The sequence below is a fragment of the Podarcis cretensis genome (assembly GCF_951804945.1).
Source record: "Podarcis cretensis genome assembly, chromosome: 2".
NCBI lineage: Eukaryota > Metazoa > Chordata > Lepidosauria > Squamata > Lacertidae > Podarcis > Podarcis cretensis.
The window spans coordinates 56,504,152-56,526,831 of NC_137171.1; the positions used below are offsets into that span (position 1 = coordinate 56,504,152).

At 41.7% G+C, this 22,680-nt stretch overlaps 1 protein-coding gene across 3 annotated transcripts in view; it reads right to left on the bottom strand.

Moving 5' to 3' along the window:
* Positions 1 to 6,913: 6,913 nt before the first annotated feature.
* Positions 6,914 to 22,680, bottom strand: part of RAD50 (RAD50 double strand break repair protein) — a 36,426-nt gene continuing 20,659 nt past the window's right edge. For all 3 annotated transcript variants that reach the window (XM_079966558.1, XM_079966556.1, XM_079966557.1), the window contains exons 17-26: positions 21,944 to 22,137; positions 21,657 to 21,767; positions 20,606 to 20,698; positions 19,322 to 19,435; positions 17,118 to 17,245; positions 15,390 to 15,614; positions 11,083 to 11,168; positions 10,234 to 10,376; positions 8,204 to 8,337; positions 6,914 to 7,304 (exon numbers count right to left, since the gene is read on the bottom strand). In XM_079966558.1, the coding sequence (XP_079822684.1) occupies positions 7,118 to 7,304; positions 8,204 to 8,337; positions 10,234 to 10,376; positions 11,083 to 11,168; positions 15,390 to 15,614; positions 17,118 to 17,245; positions 19,322 to 19,435; positions 20,606 to 20,698; positions 21,657 to 21,767; positions 21,944 to 22,137 (1,415 nt within the window). In that variant the 3' untranslated portion in view covers positions 6,914 to 7,117. The remainder of the gene's footprint in view (positions 7,305 to 8,203; positions 8,338 to 10,233; positions 10,377 to 11,082; positions 11,169 to 15,389; positions 15,615 to 17,117; positions 17,246 to 19,321; positions 19,436 to 20,605; positions 20,699 to 21,656; positions 21,768 to 21,943; positions 22,138 to 22,680) is intronic.

Sequence of the window (22,680 nt, forward strand, 5' to 3'; positions counted from 1 at the left end):
CTCTGAGTAGCTGAGAACAATAGTGGGCCCCACCACTTCTAGTTCAAGACTCTATCTCATACAGCACACCACGTGCTGGCATGTTTGCACTCACAGATAAAATAGCAAAACAAATTGCATGTCTGTCTCCCAAACTTGCATAAAGTAAATATTTGGGAGGCATTTTAAGACCTGGACATTCTCTTGGATGTCAAGATAGCATCCATGATACGAGTAATGCCTGTTGGTTGGTTCATCAGCTGTATCTCCTTCTAGGAGCAGCAATGTAGCTAAATAATAATAATAATAATATTTATACCCCGCCCTTCTGGTTGGGTTTCCCCAGCCACTCTGTGCAAATCGCAGCATATATCAGAACATTCTAATACATCAGACATTAAAAACGTTTTGATACAGGGCTGCCTTCAGATGTCTTCTAAAAGTCAGGTAGTTAATTATTTCCTTGACATCTGGTGGGAAGGTGTTCCACAGGGCGGGCGCCACTACCGAGAAGACCCTATGCCTGGTTCCCTGTAACATCACTTCTTGCAGTGAGGGAACCGCCAGAAGGCCCTCAGAGCTGGAGTTCAGTATCCGGGCTGAACGATGGTGGTTGAGACGCTCCTTCAGGTATACTGGGCTGAGGCCATTTAGGGCTTTAAAGGTCAGCACCAACACTTTGAATTGTGCTCAGAAACGCCCTGGGAGCCAATGGTCCTCACGGCCACTCTGTCACCAGTACAGCTTCCTCATTCTGGATTAGTTGTAGTTTCTGGGTCACCTTCAAAGGCAGCCCCATGTAGAGTGCATTGCAGTAGTCCAATCAGGAGATGCACCACTCTGGCGAGAGAGTCTGCAGGCAGATAGGGTCTCAGCCTGCGTACCGTGGAGCTGGTAGACAGCTGCCCTGGACACAAAATTGACTTGAGCCTCCATGGACATCTGTGAGTCCAAAATGACTCCCAGGCTGCACACCTGCTCCTTCAGGGGCCCAGTTGCCCCATTCAGGACCAGGAAGTCACCCACACCTGCCCACACCCGTCCCCCCAAAACAGTACTTCTGTCTTGTCAGGATTCAACCGCAATCTGTTAGCTGCCATCCATCCTTCAGCCGCCTCCAGAAACTCATACAGGACCTTCACTGCCTTCACTGGTTCAGATTTGAAGGAGAGGTAGAGCTGGGTATCATCCACATACAGGTGAATGCCCAGCCCAACACCCCTGATGATCTCTCCCATCAGCTTCATATAGATGTTAAAAAGCATGAGAGAGAGGACAGAGCCCTGAGGCACCCCACAAATGAGAGCCCAGGGGTCTGAACACTCATCCCCCAACACCACTTTCTGGACATGGCCCAGGAGGAAGGAGCTGAACTACTGTACAACAGAAGATTTGAGACTGGGTGATAGTTGATCATATTGGCCGGGTCCAAACATGTTTTTTTTTAAGAAGTGATTTAATAACAGCTTCTTTAAGCAGCTCTGGGAAGACTCTCTCACAGAGGGAGGCATTCACCACCCTGCAGAGCCCATCACCCAGTCCTTCCCAGCTCGCTCTTATGAGCCAGGATGGGCAAGGATCAAGAAACAGGTGGTCGGTTTCACTTGTCCAAGCAGCCTGTCCACATCCTCGGAGGTAACAGATTGGAACTGATCCTACACAATTTGACCAGACAGGACTCCAGCACTCTCCTGTCCCAGCCCCACTACCACAGTGGAATCTACCTCTTTCCGAATCTGAGCAACTTTATCTGCAAAAAACTTTGCCAAACCATTCCAGGAGATCTTTGGGTCTTCACCAGACCCCAATGGTGAAGGTGGTTCTGTTAGATTGTGGACCACCTGAAAGAGTCTCCTGCTGCTGTTTTCTGCTGATGCAATAGAGGCGGCAATGAAAGTCCTCTTCGCCGTCGCTATTGCCGCTTGGTAGGCTCGACGTGGAGCTCTTACCCATGTTTGGTCAGATTCAGAATGACTTTTCCTGCACTAGCGCTCTAGCCGTCTCAGTGATTGTTTTATCGCCCTCAGTTTCAAGGAAAACCATGCGGCTGTCAGGGTTCCATGCAGTCGGAGAGGGCGCTTCTATACTTTCATTCACAGTATAGTAAACCTTTTGTTGGGACTACTACAACATGCTTTATGTATGTCTGATTTTGAAGGGTGTTCAGTATACTGTGACTCAATTGTTGATTTCAGCTAATCGCCATAATGCAATCGCCACACGTTTCTCTTCTGCAACATAGCATAGCATTTTTAATGTTGCCCAAGATTAGCAAAATGAAAATGACCACACTGTGAGAAAAGAAAGTTGTTTCTTTCTTTGGCTGTTATTTGGGGGGGGGGGGAGAGAGAGAGAAAAGGAGCGGGGGGGGGTGGAGAGAAAAGGAGCATGTCATTTTAAAAGATACAACTTAATGTGGATATTGGTAGGAAACTGGAGTGTCAGTTATTAAAATAAACCACCACGGGACAAACAAGCAAGAGGTAGATAAAAGATTTTATCACAAAGTGACGCTTAAGAAAAAATGATGATACTAAACAAAAGAAATGGTTATGATAGTTCACGTAGCATGAGTGGAAGGCAGGTTCGTAGGAGCTAACGGAACCTCATTCTTAGAAGTTGCCCCAGGGATTTTACACGTATAATCAAACTAAGAATTAGTAATTGGACTCGCCATATCAGCCAGAATACATGGGGTGGAAAGTTGTAGCATGAATTAGTTGTCTCTTCAAAGTGGTGCTAATTATTAGCAACTTGGGCTTCTGATGCTCAGTGCAATATAACTACCACTATTTAAAAAAATGGTAAAACTAATGTGTCATCAGATATCACTCACTAAAGGTAGAGAAAGATTTGTAGACACAGATCCATCTAAAGCTGAGCACCAGCTGTATGGGTAAGGGATGTGTGTGATCCCTTAGAAAGCAAATTTTAAAGGCTGGAATAAAGCTATAGTCAGGTCTTTGTAGATGTGAAAAATGAATAACATAAGAGAACTGTTGGGTCAACCAAAGGCCAATCTAGCCTAACAGTCTGTTTCCCATAGTGGCCAATCAGGTGCCTATGGAAAACCCATGAGCAGGTATGAGACAATAGTTAGTTGGCATCCATTTGTCTTGGGGGCAATGGAGGAGTGCGCCTTTGGGGGTGAAGTCAAACTATTGGAAGGTTATAATGTGTCAGTAACTGGTATACAAAAGCATGGTGCCTCTGATTTTGAAGGTGGGGCGGGAGAGCTCAGTTGGTAGACCATGAGACTCTTAATCTCGATCTGCCTCATGTTGGGCAAAAAGATTCCTGCATTGCAAGGGGTTGGACTAGGATGGCCTTTGTGGTTTCTTCCAACTTGACAATTCTATGGTCCATGAGGCAAGGTGAGGCAACTGCCTCACGTAGCAGGGTCCACAGGGGCGGAAGAGCTGGTCTCCAATGAATGCATCACACAGCGCAGCTGGCGTGGCAGGAGTGTCAGAGACTGCTGTGTCACTCCTTGGGAGGCTGGATACATCACCTCAACAGCTTGCAATGCTCCCCACTAGGAGCGGGGAGAGACCATCACCAGAGCCTCCTTTTTGCGAGGCCACTATGCAATGCTGCTGATCTCCCATCCCTAGGAGGAAATGGCAGAGGCTGTCCTCTGGAATCCTGGGATCTGCAACCACTCGGCATGATTCAGACTGGGCCTCTTTTTCCTTCGCAAAGGCCTTTGATTCCCACTTCAGCTGCTGGGCAAGAATGATTTGATTCCCCCACCGCATGTTTCTTTGCTCACTGGCATTTTCTGATCCGCCTCAGGTGCCAAAATGTCTTGGGTCAGCTCTCGTAGCAAGTAGCCATAATGGTGATCATCCACATTGGAGTTTTAATGTGGATTTCAAGATGGAGAGGGGGAATTTACACAACATCCTCTTGATCCAAGTGGATACCTGCACCGTCTCCCCACTAAACTTGATTTTCCCAAGTTAAGGATAACTTAACACCCACGTTGCTCGAATGTGGATGCACTGAAGTGAATTGTATAGGCACACTTTTTTGTTTTGTTTTGTTTTGTTCTAAAGATGTATAGTGACATTTTGCTGGGTGCTATTATCACACACCCAACTTCAATTTTGTTTCTATCACCCTGAAGGAAAGGAGGCAGTTTGCATTTCCTTCTGTTGTTGCTGAAGGAATATTGAGTATTTTTAAAGCATCTGCTTTTGCACAGAAAAGATACATTAACAATAAACATAAAATTTACTCTTGCAGGTATGAGAGGGAGGAAAGGAGCGGGAGAAGGAAGTTGCAGTCTTTCATGGGAGTGATGCCACTGGAGCAACACACAACTATACACATGTAAGTATATTATTTTTGAGTGTAAATCTGATTTCCAACTTATGCTGGGTGGGGAAATACTGAGATCCTCAAATGTCTGGCCACTTCTCTTAATATGGAAGTTGCTGCAGCCCCCAGATATTTGGGTTGCTCTTTTTCACACCTTTCTCAGTCCTGCAATATCCTTTTCAAGTGTGATGGTCCGAACTGTAGTGTCTTCAAAGTGTGTTACATGCTTTAACTAAAACCACCCGATTCAAAGAAGGCCCCTTATTCATAAGGGGGGCTTGAAGGTATGCACCCAGTCCACACCTTTTGATGCCAGAATTTCCTGGGGCTGGCAGATAGTTCAATTGCCCCCTATGATTCCACAGGCAATGGAGTTATTACTGAGGGTAGGCTGAACAAAAAGTGTATATAATATGAGGAAAATTGTACAGAGAGGCTTGGCTTTCCTAGGTCAGGCCTACACGGGGGGGGGGGGGGTACATGTATCCTTATCCTGGGTGGAGTTTTGGGTAGAGGAGTAGCCAACATGGTGCCCTTCAGGTTTTGGGACAAGTCACACTTGGCCACCAACCAAGCAATATTACACGCCAGTGCCGTATTAAACCCTATGAGAGGCCCCTAGGCAGTCTAAATCTCAGGGGGCCTCTCACAAATTATCTCAAAGCTTCTACTCAACTACTTGTGAATATTCTACTAGGATCTGGCATCCGTGGGAACTCGCCACACACTAACTCACAGAAAACTTCATATCAGGTTTCTCGTGTGCGCACTCTAGAGGGATAACATTGAACATAAGAAATTGTAATTTTCGTTCAAGATCAAATATTCTTTTGATCCATTGTTGCAGGGCCCCTAAAAGGTGTGGGGTCAATAGGCTGCTGCTTACTCCACCCACTTCATAATCTGGCACTGTTACAAGCACCAATCAGCCAGAAAACCCCCTTACTTGTGGGCAGGCAGCAATCACACCAAGAAAGATCAACTCAGATGAAGGAAAAATATATACAATCAGACCAGGCAGGTGCTAACCAGCCTCCCTGGCCTGAGGGGTGATTGGACCTATAGTAGGTCTGCTCCTACAGACTTAGCCCATCGAAAGCATTCCATATGGCTGGAAACTGACAGAATCCTGGTGTAATAACTCGCAAGTAAGGACACAAGCAAGGTCTGGAATTGTCCCTGATATGAAGCTAAAACATGCCCAACATTCAGTTGCCTGCCTTACTGTTTAGTTTGGTTAACAGTCTTGCCAGCCTAGGAAAGTAGTTTGATGGTAGGAGTATGTAATGTCAGAAGCAGGGATAGCCCACTCTAACTTTCCCCTTCCATTTTTGTTTTATAAGGAAGATCTCAGAAGTATATTTTAGGAAGTACACAGTTAATACAAAGGGTATTTTTAGAAGAGTAATTCAGAGCAATGGAACATTTTTTAAAATAGTCTGTATCAGTTCACAGGATGAAATTTTTGCATGAAAAATTGCACCCAAGTGCCTGTTGCTAAGTATCATTTCATGTTAGCATGCACAGTATCTTGTAATCAGTGGTTAAATTTTGAAACCATGTGTTTAAAACTTCCTGTGGTATATATCTAAAATAAGAATTGAAAGTATAAGCAAATGTTGTGGGCATTCAATAAGCTCACCATGACACAATGAAACACATTAAGGAGAAATGCAAAGAAACTATGTCACAAAATATCCAAATTATTATTATTAATGTCAAATGGGTCAAAGTTTGATAGAATGAAAAAGCTATTGAGAATTAGTTGACAAGTATTGCATCGTATGATAAAATGGTATGGTATCGGTGGCAGACCTTGGCGTCTCAAATTTCAGGGGTGTCCTATGTGACACCCCCTACTGCTTCTCACTTTCCGTTGGATTTCATAGTTGCAGTGCCTGCTGCAGTACCCCAGAAACTCTGCACCCAGTGCCACCAAACCAGTCATGCTCCCCTAGATCCACCTTTGATAATAGGATGGAATATAGAAAGTTGTCTACATTAGATCTTTCAGCTGAGTGCTGACTACAATAACTGGCAGTGAGTCCCCAGGGTTTCAGGCAGAAGTCTTTCCCAGCCCTATCTGGAGATGCCAGAGAGTGCAGAGAACACTGGCAGGTTCTCTACCAGTGAGCCATGGTCAATGTTTCCCTGCAACACAATACATTACTATGTATAGTGCATCATCATGTACAGCAAGCAGAGGGCTACACTTTTAGCTTTGCCCCATCACCCCCAGTGATTACATGTTGTACACAGTTGTCTGAGCAGAAAGCACAAAGCTTGAGCTCCTTCCTGCTCATGAGTAAGGGCTCTGTGTGATTTGGGTATCCCAATTGCACAGAGTTAATACACTGGGTATTCTGCTCATGCAACTTTGCACTATAGCTGCAATTTGGAAGGAAGAGATAGAGGTGCATCCCTGCTCCTTGGTCTACACCAAACTCCAGATGTTTTGGGACTACAACTCCCATCATCCCTAGCTAACAGGCCCAGTGGTCAGGGATGATGCGAATTGTAGCTCCAAAACATCTGGAGGGCCGAGTTTGGGGATGCCTGGTCTACAGACTTAGAAGACTCACACATGAGAAATATTGAAAGAAGGCTTAGCTTTTAGAATACCACATTTCTGTGCTCAGAATTTTAATCTCAATTTCCCCTCTTTTCAATAATACAACTGTTTAATATAAATCAACCAGCTACACATGCAGCAAAAAGTCTCCATCAGCAAACATCTGATGCTATCCAAAAGCAGTTTTATTTTCACTCTATTATGTTTTGGATAAGTCCTGTATCACAAAAGCATTTGCAAAATCTAATGGACATATGATTCCAAAGATGTAACGCTACATTTTACAATCTCAGAACACTGGTCAATGTTCTTTTTAATTCTGTAGAATTTCTCAACATATTCAGACCGACTCAATAGTTCCACAAAGTCTTCATCATGAGTTATAACAAGAAGTTGGAAGTTGCGTTGCTGGGATCTACTTTTGATTATCCTGTGGAAAATCAACATTTAGAATGTGTTAGCTTATAGCCGTCAAAATCTGGGTGGCAACAGCACAGAAAGCTGCAAATATAAGATGTTAATTGTTCCACTCATTTTTAAAGTTTATGATAATTTCATTTATACAACAGAAAGCTGTCCTTCAACAATACCCAACCCCTCTAATAACACAGCTACTAGAGAAAACAAATAAGGGAAATAGAATGAATGGAGAACAGAAAAAAGTGTGAGGAAAGCATAAAAAATACACAGAACCAAATTGAGGTGACTAACGCACCAGTTGATCAGATGGCAGAGAAAAATGTCTGAACTGACCCAGTACCCTAAATTATTGTTTGATCTTTTTAAATTTCTGGATTAGGGTTTACATGTGAGGGTTTACATATTTAGGGAGGAAAACACATACATGCTTCCAGGTTCTTCCACACTTTTTCCAATAGCAGCAGTTGCTTCATCAGTAGAGCAGTCCATTCTGGGTGCTCTTTCCTTTGTAAGTGATCCCTCCATGGGCAATTAAAACTACACTGTGTTAAGCTTTGTATTAAGCAGGGACACAAACCTTTTCTCAGGTGAGAGGTGCAAGTGTTCATAAAAGGATATAACTAGGACAATCAAAATAATTATTTTGGGAAGATATGGGGGATTTATAGAGCACTTTCAATTTGCTTTAGGACTCAATTTGGTGTGAATAAAGTGGAATATAATAGAGGAAGACTCCGCTGACATCTCTTTTGCTGCTCAAAATTACCATGTAAATGAAGCAGCAGAGGTGCATTACAAGGGCATTCCTCAGGACTGGGCCAGACTGATCTATGGGCACTAATTGCTTTTCACTAATGCTTTCCCACCTAGGTTCCCACAGGCTTCTTTGTAAAATCTACAGATACTTACTCCACTAAGGCATGTGCAAGAGATTCAATATTCTCCCGATCAAGATTGGTGGTGGGCTCATCCAGTGCAAGAATGCCACAGTTGAGACAAAAGGATTCTGCTAGAGCAAGGCGGATAATGAGGGAAGCAAGAACCTACAACCAAAAGTAAAAGGCAACTGTTCAGTAAGTTAACCAAAACACAAACGCTTCTAAAAGCACCATGATGGCAGCACTGTATCTGGAATCTACAAGTACATAATAATGATAATGGGGTAACATGACTGAATGCTGCCCTGAATAAAATCTTCCCTTCACATAGAAAACTAGTATGTCAGGAAGGATTCTAGCCTGACATGCGAGCTTCCAATGTAGATTTTTAAAAAAATGTATGAACATTCACTAATGTGAATTCTTTACTGCCTGAAAAGGTAAGTATAGGACAAAGGGTTGCCATCTAACAAGAACTAAGCTAGAATTCTAAATAAATTCAAGTGCTTTTCTTTACTTAGCTGATAAAAAAGGGCAAACTTTTTTTTAGAAAACATACAAAATACAATCATAAGGTAAAGCAACTGAAAAGTTAAGTAGCCAACAAAAAAATCAGAAAATGCCATATAAAAGCTATTACAAACTTTAATGCAGGTGTATTCTAACATATCAATTGCTATTAGCCATGATTGTTGTGTGATACCTCCAGTATTGGAGGTAGTATGCCTTGGAATACCAGTTGCTAGGGGAATGTGAGTTGGTGAGTGCTCTTGTGCTCATGTAGCAGTGGTCTGCGAGGAGGGAGCACAGGCAAGGACAAAGTTATGCACCTGGCTTCTCAACACCAAATGTCACTGCTGCGTAATGAAAGAGGGAGGAATGGGTTGCTTAGCAGTGTTGGGCATTGAGCCAATCCAATGCTCCTGCCACCACATCAAACTTCCCATACCTTGCCCCTCCCTCTTGGTAGGGTGAAGTGATGCTTTGTGTTGTGAAGACAAGCACGCAAACCTACCCTTCCTGCACTGTTCTGCTGACTGATGCTGTCTGGTTGTCTGCTGTTAGAACAGGATACAGGACTGGATAGTTCTTTGGTACGATCCGGCAGGACTTTGTGTTCTTACATACTGCCATTAGCTTTCCCTTCCTAGATTATATTTATCACCTTGAGTATAGTGCTTCAGAAGATGTAATACAGTAATACCTCCACGAACGTCTGCCTTGTCTAGCATCCATTTTGGCGAACGTCCGAGGCAAACCGGGAAGTACCGGAACGGTTTACTTCCAGGTTTGCCACTCACGCATGCACCGAAGCGCTAAATCGCGCATGTGCAGAAGTGCAAACCGCTCTGCGCAGACGCGGTGCTTTACCCTGCATCCTTTTCGTCTAGTGGCCAGGGCTCCAGAACAGATCCCGGTCGCAAAACAAGGTACGACTGTACTAAAAAAGTTTTACCTAACACATTTTAATCCTTTGAATATCCCCCCTCCCACAGAGAACAGAGAAGGGAAGCAGCACATCCTGCCCATTTTCCCGGTGAGAACGCATGCAAGTACTGCATTTCCTGCAGGTCTTCCAATAGATTCCCTTCCATTTCAAGCACTTCATGTATTCACATTTCTTTGGCAGCTGTGGTTGTGGGTTACAACAGATAGGTCTAAAAAAGGTTTGAGTAGAACCCTTTCATCATCAGCCAAACCAGGATTCAGCCATCATGAGTCATTAGTCTGGCTGATATCTGAAGTCAAGTGTGGGTGGAAACATGAGGAAACTACAGTTTATCCTTCTGGCAGGTACTACGTAACTACAGTGAGTGTGTGTGCCTTATCTGGGAAAATGTCTCCCTGCCCAATGTGCTGCATCTCCCTCCACCCCAACCAATGATATTAACCTATCTTCTCCTCTACCAGATGCAAGTGACAAAGTGGACCAGCCTGTGGAAATTTATGCCGTAATAATTTTTTGAATAAAAATGCAAAATATATTTTGACTGTGCATGTATCAAATATGAAACCCAACATATCTTATGCACTGGCATCCAAACAAGTGTTGTTACCTACCTTTTGTCCAGCACTACATCTGCCCCTCATATCTAGAGCAGTGTCTCCCTTTATCATTACTACTCTGTAATTGTAACTCCTCCTCTTGTCAGCAGCAGAAACATTCTCATCTGCATCAGATCTAATTTCTATATATTCAATATCTGCATGGAAAAGAAAGCAGTTTCACTACAGTTAGTTGCCAAATCAATAGATTTGTTGGCCTTAAAGCAGCTAAACTTTCTTTAGTCCAATATTCTTCACAGAGGCATGATGTACAATACCCAAACATTCTTAAGCAATTAGCTTCATAATCCAGATAAGCAGGGCTATCTCTAGTACTAAATGGAGGAACACTGGCAGAATGAACAGAGCCCTAGTTACATGTCACAAAAAGAAAGAAGGAATGATCAAGATGGACCACATCAATGACTCTATGAGAAAGGCATATATTTAGCAGGATCAACCAAGACGACTCAAGCAGGATTAACCATGCTACTTTTTATAGGAAGTTTAGTTTATTAGATTTATTTATTACTTCCCAGAGACAAAGTAATCCTAAAGCCATTTACAGAAAAGATATACTCTAAAATACAAGTCACAGTAATGCAACCATTAACAATATAACCCTTTCCAGGCCCCAATTAGAATTCCTATTTGTAACTTAAGAGAGGACGCTTTTTTGTCTATCCAGGAAAAAAGTCCACAATGATTATAAGGAATGTTAATTCTAAATATGTTTTGATTTTTGTTCTGATTTTCTACATATTTTTGTTTTTGAATAAATGTTTCACCATCCTGAATCTTTAAGAAAATGCATAATTTAGTATAAATCTACACAAAAAAGATTAAGAAGAAATACTTTGGTACCTTGCCCCCTGTAGGTGCTTCGCCAAAGGTCACGAATTATCTTGTTTATTTCTTCCATCTTCATGCTGTGAAATGTCATTATTGCTCTAAAAGAAAAAGAAAAACCACAGCTCATTATGCTCCTTCCATCAGACTTCACTTTCTTTCTACCCTAGGCATACAAGTTTGTGCTACAGTACTTGAAAAATAAATGATGTATGTGTCACATGGATGAATCTAGAAATTCTCTTATGATCACTTTTTATTTATTTATTTATTAAATTTATACCCTACTATTCCTCACAAGAGGGGACGGGACGCAGATGGCTCTGTGGTTTAGGGTTTGCTGATCATAAGTTGGCGGTTCGAATCCCCGCAACAGGGTGAGCTCCCGTTGTTCGGTCCCAGCTCCTGCCCACCTAGCAGTTCAAAAGCACATCAAGTGCAAATAGATAAACAGGTACCGCTCAGGCAGGAAGGTAAACGGTGTTTCCGTGCACTGCTCTAGTTCACCAGAAACAGCTTAGTCATGCTGGCCACATGACCTGGAAGCTATCTGCGGACAAACGCCGGCTCCCTCGGCCTATAGCATGAGATGAGCGCGCAACCCCCGAGTCGTCTGCGACTGGACCTAAAAGTCAGGGGTACCTCACAAGGGAACTCATTTAAATCACGTTCGCATAAATTTTGCTTCTATTTTGGTATAAAGACTTTCTTGCTGATAGAACCCAAACTTATTAATGCCACATTTTTTATTTTGAGGTAATTAATCTACAATTAAATATAATAAATCCCATGAGACTTTTGTCAATCATTGCTGCAAACAAAGGTAGGTGTGGAATGGGTCTAAGTGTTCCTCTCTATAAGGAAGTGTGGCTGAAATATTTAGCTGGGTAAATGTCTATAAGATGGGCCAGGGTAGCATCACAGGAAGAAACAAATTAGAAGTTCATATTAAGTGCAATTTAGAATTACTGCTAAAATATGGAAACTTTGTATCTTTGAAAAATGGCAGATACAAAGGCAGATACAAAGGAATTAAACCAGGAAAGCTAGAAAAGTGGAGTTTTTTAAATAATTAAAATAAAGCACATGAACAGAAATTGCTATGAAATTTGTTGATCTAGTAGTGGTTTATTAAAAGACCCTAAATTTCTTAATAGTGTATAGTGTGTTTGTCTTTTATAACTCCCAAGGTTTTCTACTATGTTTGAGCTTGGCTTGCATTTTAAAACTTTGTGTTCACAGTGTCTGACCTTTAGATTTATGCCTTTCTGAGGCTATATATGGAATATAAAAGGCTATAAAAGGTATGGACAATGTACATGCAAACCCAAAGTTAAAAAAATGGAGTTTAAGCACCCCATTCCTAACAGGAAGATGGGGATGCAAGATAATCTCTGAATTTACATCATATCTAATTAAGCCAACAAAAGACTGAGAATATTAATCATGTAGATTTATTCACTGACAAATTCTCATTCCAATCTAGATACTAATCCACAGATCAAAGCGTATGTGCACAGCTACACACATATAACTCCTACATAAACAGGCCTTGTGCACACCTGTGCATTGTGCACACAGAACTTCCTCCAACACCAGTCAACAAATTCCTGGTGTGTAGAAGCTTCATTGTGCTTTGTAACACCTGGATCAGGTGAACCATGCATCGTTTTTTCCTTTGAATGCTTCAAAAGGTGCCAGACCTAGAAAGTCATCTAGATGCTACATCTTTTGTAACAGGAGCACTAGAGGTCAAGAGGAAAGACATATAATGGAAAGCGGTAGCTTGGCATGGAACACCTTTGGTCTTTATACCAAGAAATATTACTTTCATTATTCTTATTAGTTATATTTAGTCATAGCTTCCATTATAGTAAAGCTTCATATAGCAGCTCTCCATTTGATAACATCAAATTTGTTTAATGTTGAGTCATGGTTATTTTTTGCTGGTTAACTGAGTTGCACATTTGAGTGCATCAGATAAGGATGCAGAAAAAGAAGCAAATGTTACCTCTTATCATGTTTGGAGGGAGGAAACAACCTATGGCAATAAAAGATGCTTTGTTTTTTGAAAAAGGAAAAAGAAAAAAAAAGGCAGGAGGCCTAATATTACATTTCCCGCCTTCGTATGTTACCTCTTTCCTTTTGCGCTGTGTGAAAACATTATCACTTGCTACATCTTTAAGCAGCTTAAGAATATGGTTTGTAGCATTTGCATGCTATAGTAGCCAGGGTTGTCCTCTTTAATTTATTGTAGCATTGCAAATTGATCAGTTCTCACAGTGCCACAGCAAACAAGGGAGGGTCTTCCCAATTCCCACAGCTCAGAAATATCCCCAGGCCATTCAGAGAGGCTTTTTGGGGAGAGGGGACAGGAAAGCCTCCTTCCTTCCTTTCAGGTTCTCAGGTGAAAGCCACATAACGGAGGTGCGAAACTAACATATGTGGGGTGGACCTAGAGGCATCCACAGAAAATGTCCTCTCCCAGGCCACTCCTCTCCACAAAAAGAGAAAAACCTTCTAAGGGTGGTGGAACTATCAAGAGGTAAAGGTAAAGGTACCCCTGGCCATTAGGTCCAGTCGTGGCCGACTCTGGGGTTGTGGCGCTCATCTCGCTTTATTGGCCGAGGGAGCCGGCGTACAGCTTCCGGGTCATTTGGCCAGCATGACTAAGCCATTTCTGGCAAACCAGAGCAGCACACAGAAACGCCGTTTACCTTCTCACTGGAGCGGTACCTATTTATCTACTTGTACTTTGATGTGCTTTCGAACCGCTAGGTTTGCGGGAGCAGGGACCGAGCAATGGGAGCTCACCCCATCGCGGGGATTTGAACCGCTGACCTTCTGATCGGCAAGTCCTAGGCTCTGTGGTTTAACCCACAGCACCACCCACGTCCCTTATCAAGAGGTACCTATCTGCTAATCTTACTACCTGAGATGGTATGTAGAGAAAGAGGGGGCCTTTCAGTTATTTGAGACCTAACTCATTTAAGGGCTTTAAAAACTGGCATGAGCACCTTGAACTGGAAATGAATTGGGGGAAAGTGAAGCTGTTTTAAAACAAAGGTTGTATTAGTTCTAAACAGAGCTCTGATCAGTCAAATGGCTGCTGCATTTTGGACCAGTTGAAATTTCCAAGTAATTTTCAAGGGCAACCTCCTATAGAGCGAATTGCAATGATTAAATATGGAAATTACTGGGGCATAGCCTCATCATCTCTGTCCAAAAGGGACCATAAATGGCAAACCAGCTGAGCTGGAAAATGACTTCCTAGCCACAGAGGCCACCCAAGCCTCTAGTGACAATGTTGAATCCAGCAGCGCCTCTATGCCATGAACCTGCTTATTCTATGGGAGTGCAACCTCAACCAGGGCAGGCCATCTTCCTACCTCCAGGACTCAAAAACTTGGGACACAGAACACCTCTGTCTTTTCAAGATTCAGCTCCAGTTTATTGGCCCACATCCAGCCCATCAACTACCCCAGGCACCAGTCTAACATCACAACTGTATCTCCCAATTCAGATGGAACACACAGAGAGAATGGGACCTGGCTACATATTGGTGACACATCACTCCAAAGCACCTGATGACAGCTCCCAGTGGCTTCATATAGATGTTAAGTGTCATGGGAGACTAAATGGAATTCTATGGAACACCACAGGACAACTCATATAGTGCTGAACAGTAATCTCCTATAACTATCTGGAAAGGGCCCTGAAGGTAGGAGCAGAACCACTGAATTACAGTGCCCCCCAACTTTCCCAAGACCCTCCAGAAAGATACTTAGTCAACAGTATCAAAGGTCACACTCCCCCCTCATGTCTTTCCTGACAGATGTCATAAACCAGGGCAACCACAGTGGTTTCAGTGCCATGACTGGGCCTACACTGTATACACTAATAGCATTAAAGTGAACATATTTTCCTAGACACGTAAGCAGAATTCAAATTCTCGTAAACGGAAGAGATTCTTTTCCTCACTGGTTTCTGATTATATGTAAATAAGCTCTCCATTATCAAAAGGAAATCTTAAGGCTGCAAATTTGCTAGTGTGTGTCTGCATGGCAAAATGACACATAACTGCATGTCAACAATTTACATGTAACATTTTTAAAAAATGTATTCACCTTCATCCCAAATTCTGAAGGCTAGGAGTAACATTTATAGATACCAATAGGCAAGATAATAAAATATAACTATTGTCTTGCCTCTCAGGAATAAGGGGATTAAAAATTCAGCCTGCTAAATTTTAAAGCTCTCCTTGGGGAGATAATTGATTAATTGATAGTTACCAAAGCCAACATGCTATTTAAACAACTCACTGATCCAGTGCTTTGTAGTAAATGTCCAGATCCTTGTTTGCCAACTCCGTTGTTCTCATGTCAATCATCATTTCTTTGTATTTTCTCTCAGCATCTTTAAACTGTGATTCTCTCAGCTCTCTCTTAAACCTAAGGATTTCTTCCTCAAATCCATGCTGTCGACCAAGCGCCAAGCTTTCTTTTCTTTTCAATTCTTCTATTTTCTCCTCTAAATGCTGTCGGTCCCTGTCAAGCAGAAGTTAATATACAGTTTTGTTATCTATTATAGCGGTAAACAGAAAGTGATTTCTTAACCATGAGTAAATTGCTTGATGTTGTTTATAATAACTTAACCGAGCCACAAAGAGGGAAAGAGAAAAGGATGGAAATAAATGGTAGTGCATTTAAAATGAGTCTCAGTTGGGCCTAAAATATTTAGACAGATTTGCTGGGTGGCATTCAAAGACGGGGGGGGGGGGGGGGCGGAGACGGGGACTGTCAGCAGAACAGGGAGGAAAGGAGGGCGGGAATTTCCAGCAATCTTTCCCACCTTTTGCATGCAATGCCCTGCATCCCCTCTACATTTGCTCTATAAGATTGGGGACCATCTAGTTTTACAGGGACATGGGATCTTGCTCCTCATCCCACCGGATTACACCCATGGAGAATTAGTCTATTAATGGCTTTTAGCTATCAACCTTAACTGGAAATTCCAACACCAGAGGCAGCACAGCTCTTAATATCAGCTGCTGAGAAAAATGGGGGGGGGGGAGCTGTTATAAAGAATGATAAGCATATATGTCTCTAGTAAGCCTGCTAGGTTAAATACACAGGTTGGTCATGGTGCTTCTGCTTCATTAGGGTTCCTAACTTACGAGAGACATGGTTAAATAATGCAAGATTCATTTTAAACATGACACATGCCCTGCTTTGGGGCCAACCATCTGGCCACTGCTAAAGAAAAGACACTGGATTAAAGCCCTATTCAGTTATTCGCATGACGGAGCAACACAATTTCAAAGGGACTGCGTCTTTAGACCTTCACCTGTTGTTGCATGGTTAGTCCCTTGTTCCCATTTGGTCAGGGCAAACACCAGTAGTGGGAAGCCTTCTGTATTTGCTTAGGCTCCCCACAAGAGACAGAATCATCTGTGATCAGTGTTCTAGAACTAGTAAGACTACTATTATATTCTTAGAGTACCAAAGATACAATATTTGTGCACTTTTAGCCTTTTTTTAAAAAAAAAAATCCCCAACCTATCTGAGGCATTGGGGCATAATCAAACTTGCAATTCACCCATTGAGTTACACTGTGAGAATAAGGAAGCCTAGTACTGAGGACAGATTACAGAGGTCAAGTGTGATCATGCATAAATTTAGGTGTTTACAGGTGAATTTGACTTAGAAAGTATCACCAGAAGCTTGCCAAAAGTAGTTCACATGGTGCATGCTAGCCTATACAGGATTTAAAACCACTCTTCTCAGTATAATCAAATTGCTTATGCTGTAGTTGCTACAAGGTTGACCACAGTATACAAAACTAGAAACTTAAGATTATCTAAGCAAAGGAGAAAAAAAGTTTGGTCTACAAGAAAAGTATCTATCAAGATATGGTGAATATGCAAATACTTGTGGACTACTAGCTAGGACCAAGTATGGAAAAGTGGTAAATATGCAAATAATTAAGGTCTACTGCTTTGCAATTAAGAAATTATTATTTTTTCTTTTAAAAGGAAGTTCAGAAGATACCTTTTCAGTTGTGGGACTTCCATTTCCCCCATCTCCTTCAAATACTGCTTTATACTATTTTCAACTTCTTTTAGATCTTCATTTCTTTTTCTTAAAGTAAGGTTATCTTCTAACCACCGCTCCTGAATCTAAATTCAAATAAAATATATTAGTGAGTTAATCATCATCATTTTGTGCCATGACTATTTGAGAAGAGAGTTGGAAGGGATTTCAAAGACAGTCCGGTTAACTACAATGCCAGTGCAGGAAATCCACTACTACAGCATCTCTAAATAAAGCATGAGCTGTAGTTAAAAATGGGCTATGTATTTACTATACAAAATGTAGCAGTGTTTTGTTTTCAATCACCACTGTACTTGTATTTTAATTGGTACTTTTAGCTGCAATCTTATACATTTAACTGAGAGTAATCACCAATGAAAAACAACAGATATTACTTCACAGAATTGGTATTTCAGTAATTTTAACTAAAATCAGAGTTGAACCCTAAATGATAATGAAAACCAACCATACCAATCCAGAAAGTTATGTAAAAAGATGTCAGGCCTGGTTGTTGTGCTCTTCAGATCACCACACGAACACTTCTTGTTATTTTATAACTTTTTATTGCTTATTAACAAAACCATCTTATAAACGGTTCTTAAATATTATTCCTCAGAGTCACTTCTTTCAGATACCTTCTGAGCTCTGCTTCTCCGTGACCAGCCACTCTCAAAATGTCGAACGCGCCCTTCCCTTCGCTTTCCCGCTCTTTTTTCTAACCTCCTGGCTAGAGCTGGCCTGTATCTCCCCTCCTCCAAATCTGAGCTAGAACTGAACCCTTGCCTTTCCTGGGAACAGCCGGTCCCTCCCTGTTGTTCCTCTTGCTCTCTTCTATTCGATTCACTGCTCTCCTTCCCCCCTCGGGGAATGCTTTCTCCCTCTGAGAAACTGGAAACTTCTAACTCTTCCCTGACAAAAGATTACTGTTTTGTCACCTGCCTCAGCCTTTGGGATGGGGCATTTAAAAAATATATACAGATATGAAAGTCTTTAAAATTCTCAAAAGGAAAATGGTAGCAGAACTTCAAAATCTAATTGAATTAAGGTAAAATAACCTTTTGTTTAGAAAGAACGTACTTTACAAGAAGCACTGAGTAGATAAAAAATGTAGTATGATAACTTGAGATACAGTGGTGGCTAATTCAAAGGTCAAATGTACAGTGGTGCCCCGCAAGACGAACGCCTCGCAAGACGGAAAACCCGCTAGACGAAAGGGTTTTCCGTTTTGGAGGCGCTTCGCAAAACGAATTTCCCTATGGGCTTGCTTCGCAAGACGAAATGTCTTGCGAGTTTTTCTGACTTTTCCCCCCTTCCTCCCCCTTTTTCTAAGCCGCTTATCAGCTGATCCGCTAAAAGCCGCTAAGCCGCTAATAGCGCTAATCCGCTAAGCCGTCAATGGGCTTGCTTCGCAAGATGAAAAAACCGCTAGACGAAGAGAATCGTGGAACGGATTCTTTTCGTCTTGAGAGGCACCACTGTAAAAGATTCCTGGTTCAGGGTGAATGAAATGCTCCTTTATTTATTGCTACATATTCAATTTAATGTGCTGTTCATGCCCACCCCCTCTTTAAGATATAGAAATAACCAAAGAATAATGTGGGTTGATAACATATGATGCTAGTATACCTACAGATGAATACGTAGCATGACATATGTCATCGGACCCAGTAAAAGAATTTGACAGAGCAGGTGGAACTGGCACAAGGGAGGATAAGTTCCTTAGCTCCTTGATTTGCAGTGCTGAATTGGGCTTCTTGGGGATATTAGTGAGTAGCAATCACATGTTCTGGAGCAGTGTGTCAGTAAGCCAGATTTCCCTATTAGGGGATTTTTTAATATAGCACTGAAAAACTACTTTGTAATGTCACAAGTTAAATTGTTATGCTAACTGGTCAATCAGAGGCACATGACCAATTCAACTTGACGATACGTGCAAAACGCGCATGCTGCCAAAACATATTGAGTGAATTCAATAAAAAATACTTTCTTTTCAAACTTATTTGCAGGACGTTTGACTCACAGGAGTGTTCTCTCAGGCCCTCAATGCTGCTGTTAAGTACGTCAGAATCATACAGAAGGCTACTTTGAAAACAAAGACTACTGTCTACTATGCATAGATATCAACAATATTTGAGAAAAATATCTGAACTAGACAAACGTACCTTCTGAGTATCGATATTTTGTCTAATAGTTCCAATTTCTTTATTTATCGTTTCTTTCTTTTTCTCACATTCTGCTAGCAGATCCTTGACTTCATCAAGTTCAGATTCCTTTTGCTAAAAAAGGAAAACACAGAGATGAAAAAAAATTAACATGACTTTGGAAGGTGTGAAGAAATGCTGTTTGTGTTCCGTTTTGAAAAATAGGTTTCTGTGACCACTGATGTTGCAGTATATGCTATTATTATGTATACTATTATTAAGTTGCAGTCTGTTTAGCAGAAGCTACTTGACAACTGGTTCTGAAAGATGAGAGGGAAGTGATCATTTTTAATATTTATGTCTGATATTTATAGATGGGGGCTGCATCAAGTAAATTCATTCTTATTTGTCTGAGAAACAACAGGCTCTGATTGGCTGAAGGTTCTTGTAAGTGAATAATGGGAAGCTAGCTGACAGTTGGGAAAGGGAGCAGAGGATGTTGATAAGGCAAAATCCAGAGGAAGTCAACAAGAAAGTGGACACTTAAGGCCTGCGTATTAAGTTTTTCATCCCCAGTGTTAACAATACTTTGCTGGTGAAGATCAGGAGGAGAGAACCAGCTAAGAGGCTGCCGTGTAAATGTATTTTCAGAGGAAGGCTACACAAGCAGGTTTTTAAGATCATGTAACTGCCCAAGAAGCCAGAAGTACAACCACAGTCTGCCTTGGTCAGACCACATCTGGAGTACTGTGTCCAGTTCTGGGCACAATTTAAGAAGAATACTGACAAGCTGGAACATGTGCAGAACAAGGCAACCACAATGATCAAGGGTCTGGAAACCAAACTTTATGAGGGAATTGGGTATGCTTAGCCTGGTAAAGAGGAGACTGGGAAGAGATAGGATAACCATATTCAAATATCGAAAGGGTTGTCACATGCAAGATGAAGCAAGCTTGTTTTCTCCTGCTCCAGAGGCTAGGACACAAACCAACTGCTTCAAGTTACAAGAAAGGAGATTCCCACTAAACATTAGGAAATTTCTGACAGTAAGAGTTGTTTGACAGTGGAACAGACTCCCACAAGAAGTGGTGGACTCTGCTTCATTGGAGGTTTTTAAGCAAAAGTTGGATGGCCACCTGTCTTATATGATTTCGTTGAGATTCCTGTGTTGCAGGCGGTTGGGCTAGATGACCCTATTTTTTTTCCTTATAAAAAGTGAAGTTGAGGATTCCGGTTTCTCTGTCAGTGCTGACAGTGGAAGGAACAGGTTACTCTTATAGAGGGTATTATCATATTTGCAATTACCTGTTTATATTCTTCTTTCCCTTCTTGAATATAGTTCTCAATCTCTTTTATATAGTTATGGATGTTTTTAATTTTCTCTTTAATCTCATTTATCTGTGAAAAAAACATATTAAAAAAATGTGTTTGCTTCCAAGACGTGCCTATCTATCTATCTATCTATCTATCTATCTATCTATCTATCCATCTATCCATCTATCTATCTATCTATCTCAAAGACAACATATTGTTCAAGTACACTTAAAAATACTAATTGTACTTTAACCTGGAAGCGTACCATATTTTTCCGTCTATAAGACGCCCCCGTCTATTTTGGGGACCTCAAAATTCAGAAAATTGGGGGGGATTGAGCTTTTGGGGAGGATTATTTGGTGGGAATGCTGAAAATCGCTCACCTGCCAGAACACAGAACACAACTCCCCCAGTCGCAGCTGCCTGATCGCCGCCATTAGCCCGCCTGCTTGCTGCTTGCTGCTGGTTTCTGCGACGCGAGCAGTGCAGAAATTTTCGCGGCTCCTCTTGAGTAACATTGTGCCGCCTGCAATTCCGTAGCCTCCCCCACCCATGCAAACTCTGTAAACAAAGAGGGAAGGCCGCCTGCGAAGCGGAACTGCCGATCAAGCTATTTCTCCCCTCTGTGCCTTTCCTGTGCCTTTCCCACGGAGGAAAGGCACAGAGGGGAGATATATCTTTGATCAGCAGCTCCACTTTGCAGGCGGCCTTCCACCCTTCCCCTTTCATTTTTTGCGGCATCGCAAAAATGAACAGCCTACAGCCTCCCTCCCAGCTGTAGGGCCGGCAGAGGGGGAGGAGCCAAGTGGACTACGGAGGCCCCCCGGCTCGTCACTGCCAGGAGCTGTGACTGCTAGAGCAAGTACCGTCTTTATTTATATATTTAATTGCTATATTCCATAGATAAGACGCCCCCCTTTTTAAACCTTAAAAAAATGGGTAAAAAACCTCGTTTTATAGACGGAAAAATATGGTATGTATCTTTGACTGCAGTAAGAAGCTGCATTATTTTAACAAAACAACTGAAGACAGGCTGTCTAACCTTCTCCTGTGTCACTTTGTAACTTGTGTTCTTTTTGTTTATTAACTCTTCTTTCTCATGTTGCAGTTTTTCTAAAGTTGCTTCAAGTGGAAATAGCTGCTCCTTTGCTTCCTGAAAATGAAAAACAAACCACCAATATGTATATTTTAAATTAGACGTTTGTCACTACTTCTATGTACATGCACATTTTAACTTTTTAATGACTTGGCTGATTTTTTTGTGATGCTCAGCAAAACTGAAAGGTGAGAAGAAACAACCCACACCAGAATAGGAGCTGTTCCTCTTACCTTGATCTCTCTGTTCAAGGAATGTAACTCAGTGGTCAGCTCCACTAGCTGCTCTTCCAGCTGCTGTCGACGTTGCATACGACTGGAAATTTCAAGTTTCTCTGTTTGCAGCTCATTCACTGCACTTTTCAGATTCTGGACTTGATTTTGTTGGTCTTGTTTAAGAGTCTGCTTCAATTCAATTTTACCAGTAACTGCAAATGTAATTAAAGGCAGGCATGATGTCATAAAGCAGAGAATAAATCTTAGATGAAAACTGATCATTACCTTTAACACTGAAGAGCACAAATTTACCCTATTCAAAAGAAAAGATACCTGAGGTTGTGTGGTGGACAAAAATATATCTGGTAAGACTTTTAGAGAGATACAAAGTTTCTACTGATCTTGCTGTAATACTGTGACAATCTTTCATAGAGGACAACAGAACTAAAGACTGCATATGTGGAAAAATGGTTACTACTTGCTACATTGAGGGTGGCAAATGTTTATTTGGTGAAAACCGGTCCCCACAGATTTCTGAACTGAATTATAACCAAGGTCACCATAGGCAAGGGCCCCAGACTCTAAGCTATCATTTTATTTTATTTTTAAGAAGTTTCTAGTCCTCCTATAAAGATGAAAAACCATATGACAACTGACTCTATACCAGGAATGTCCAACCAGTAGACTGTGATCTACCGTTTGATCCCCAGCTGATCCTGGTACAATTCTGCGCAATCCACGCACCCCATGCACAC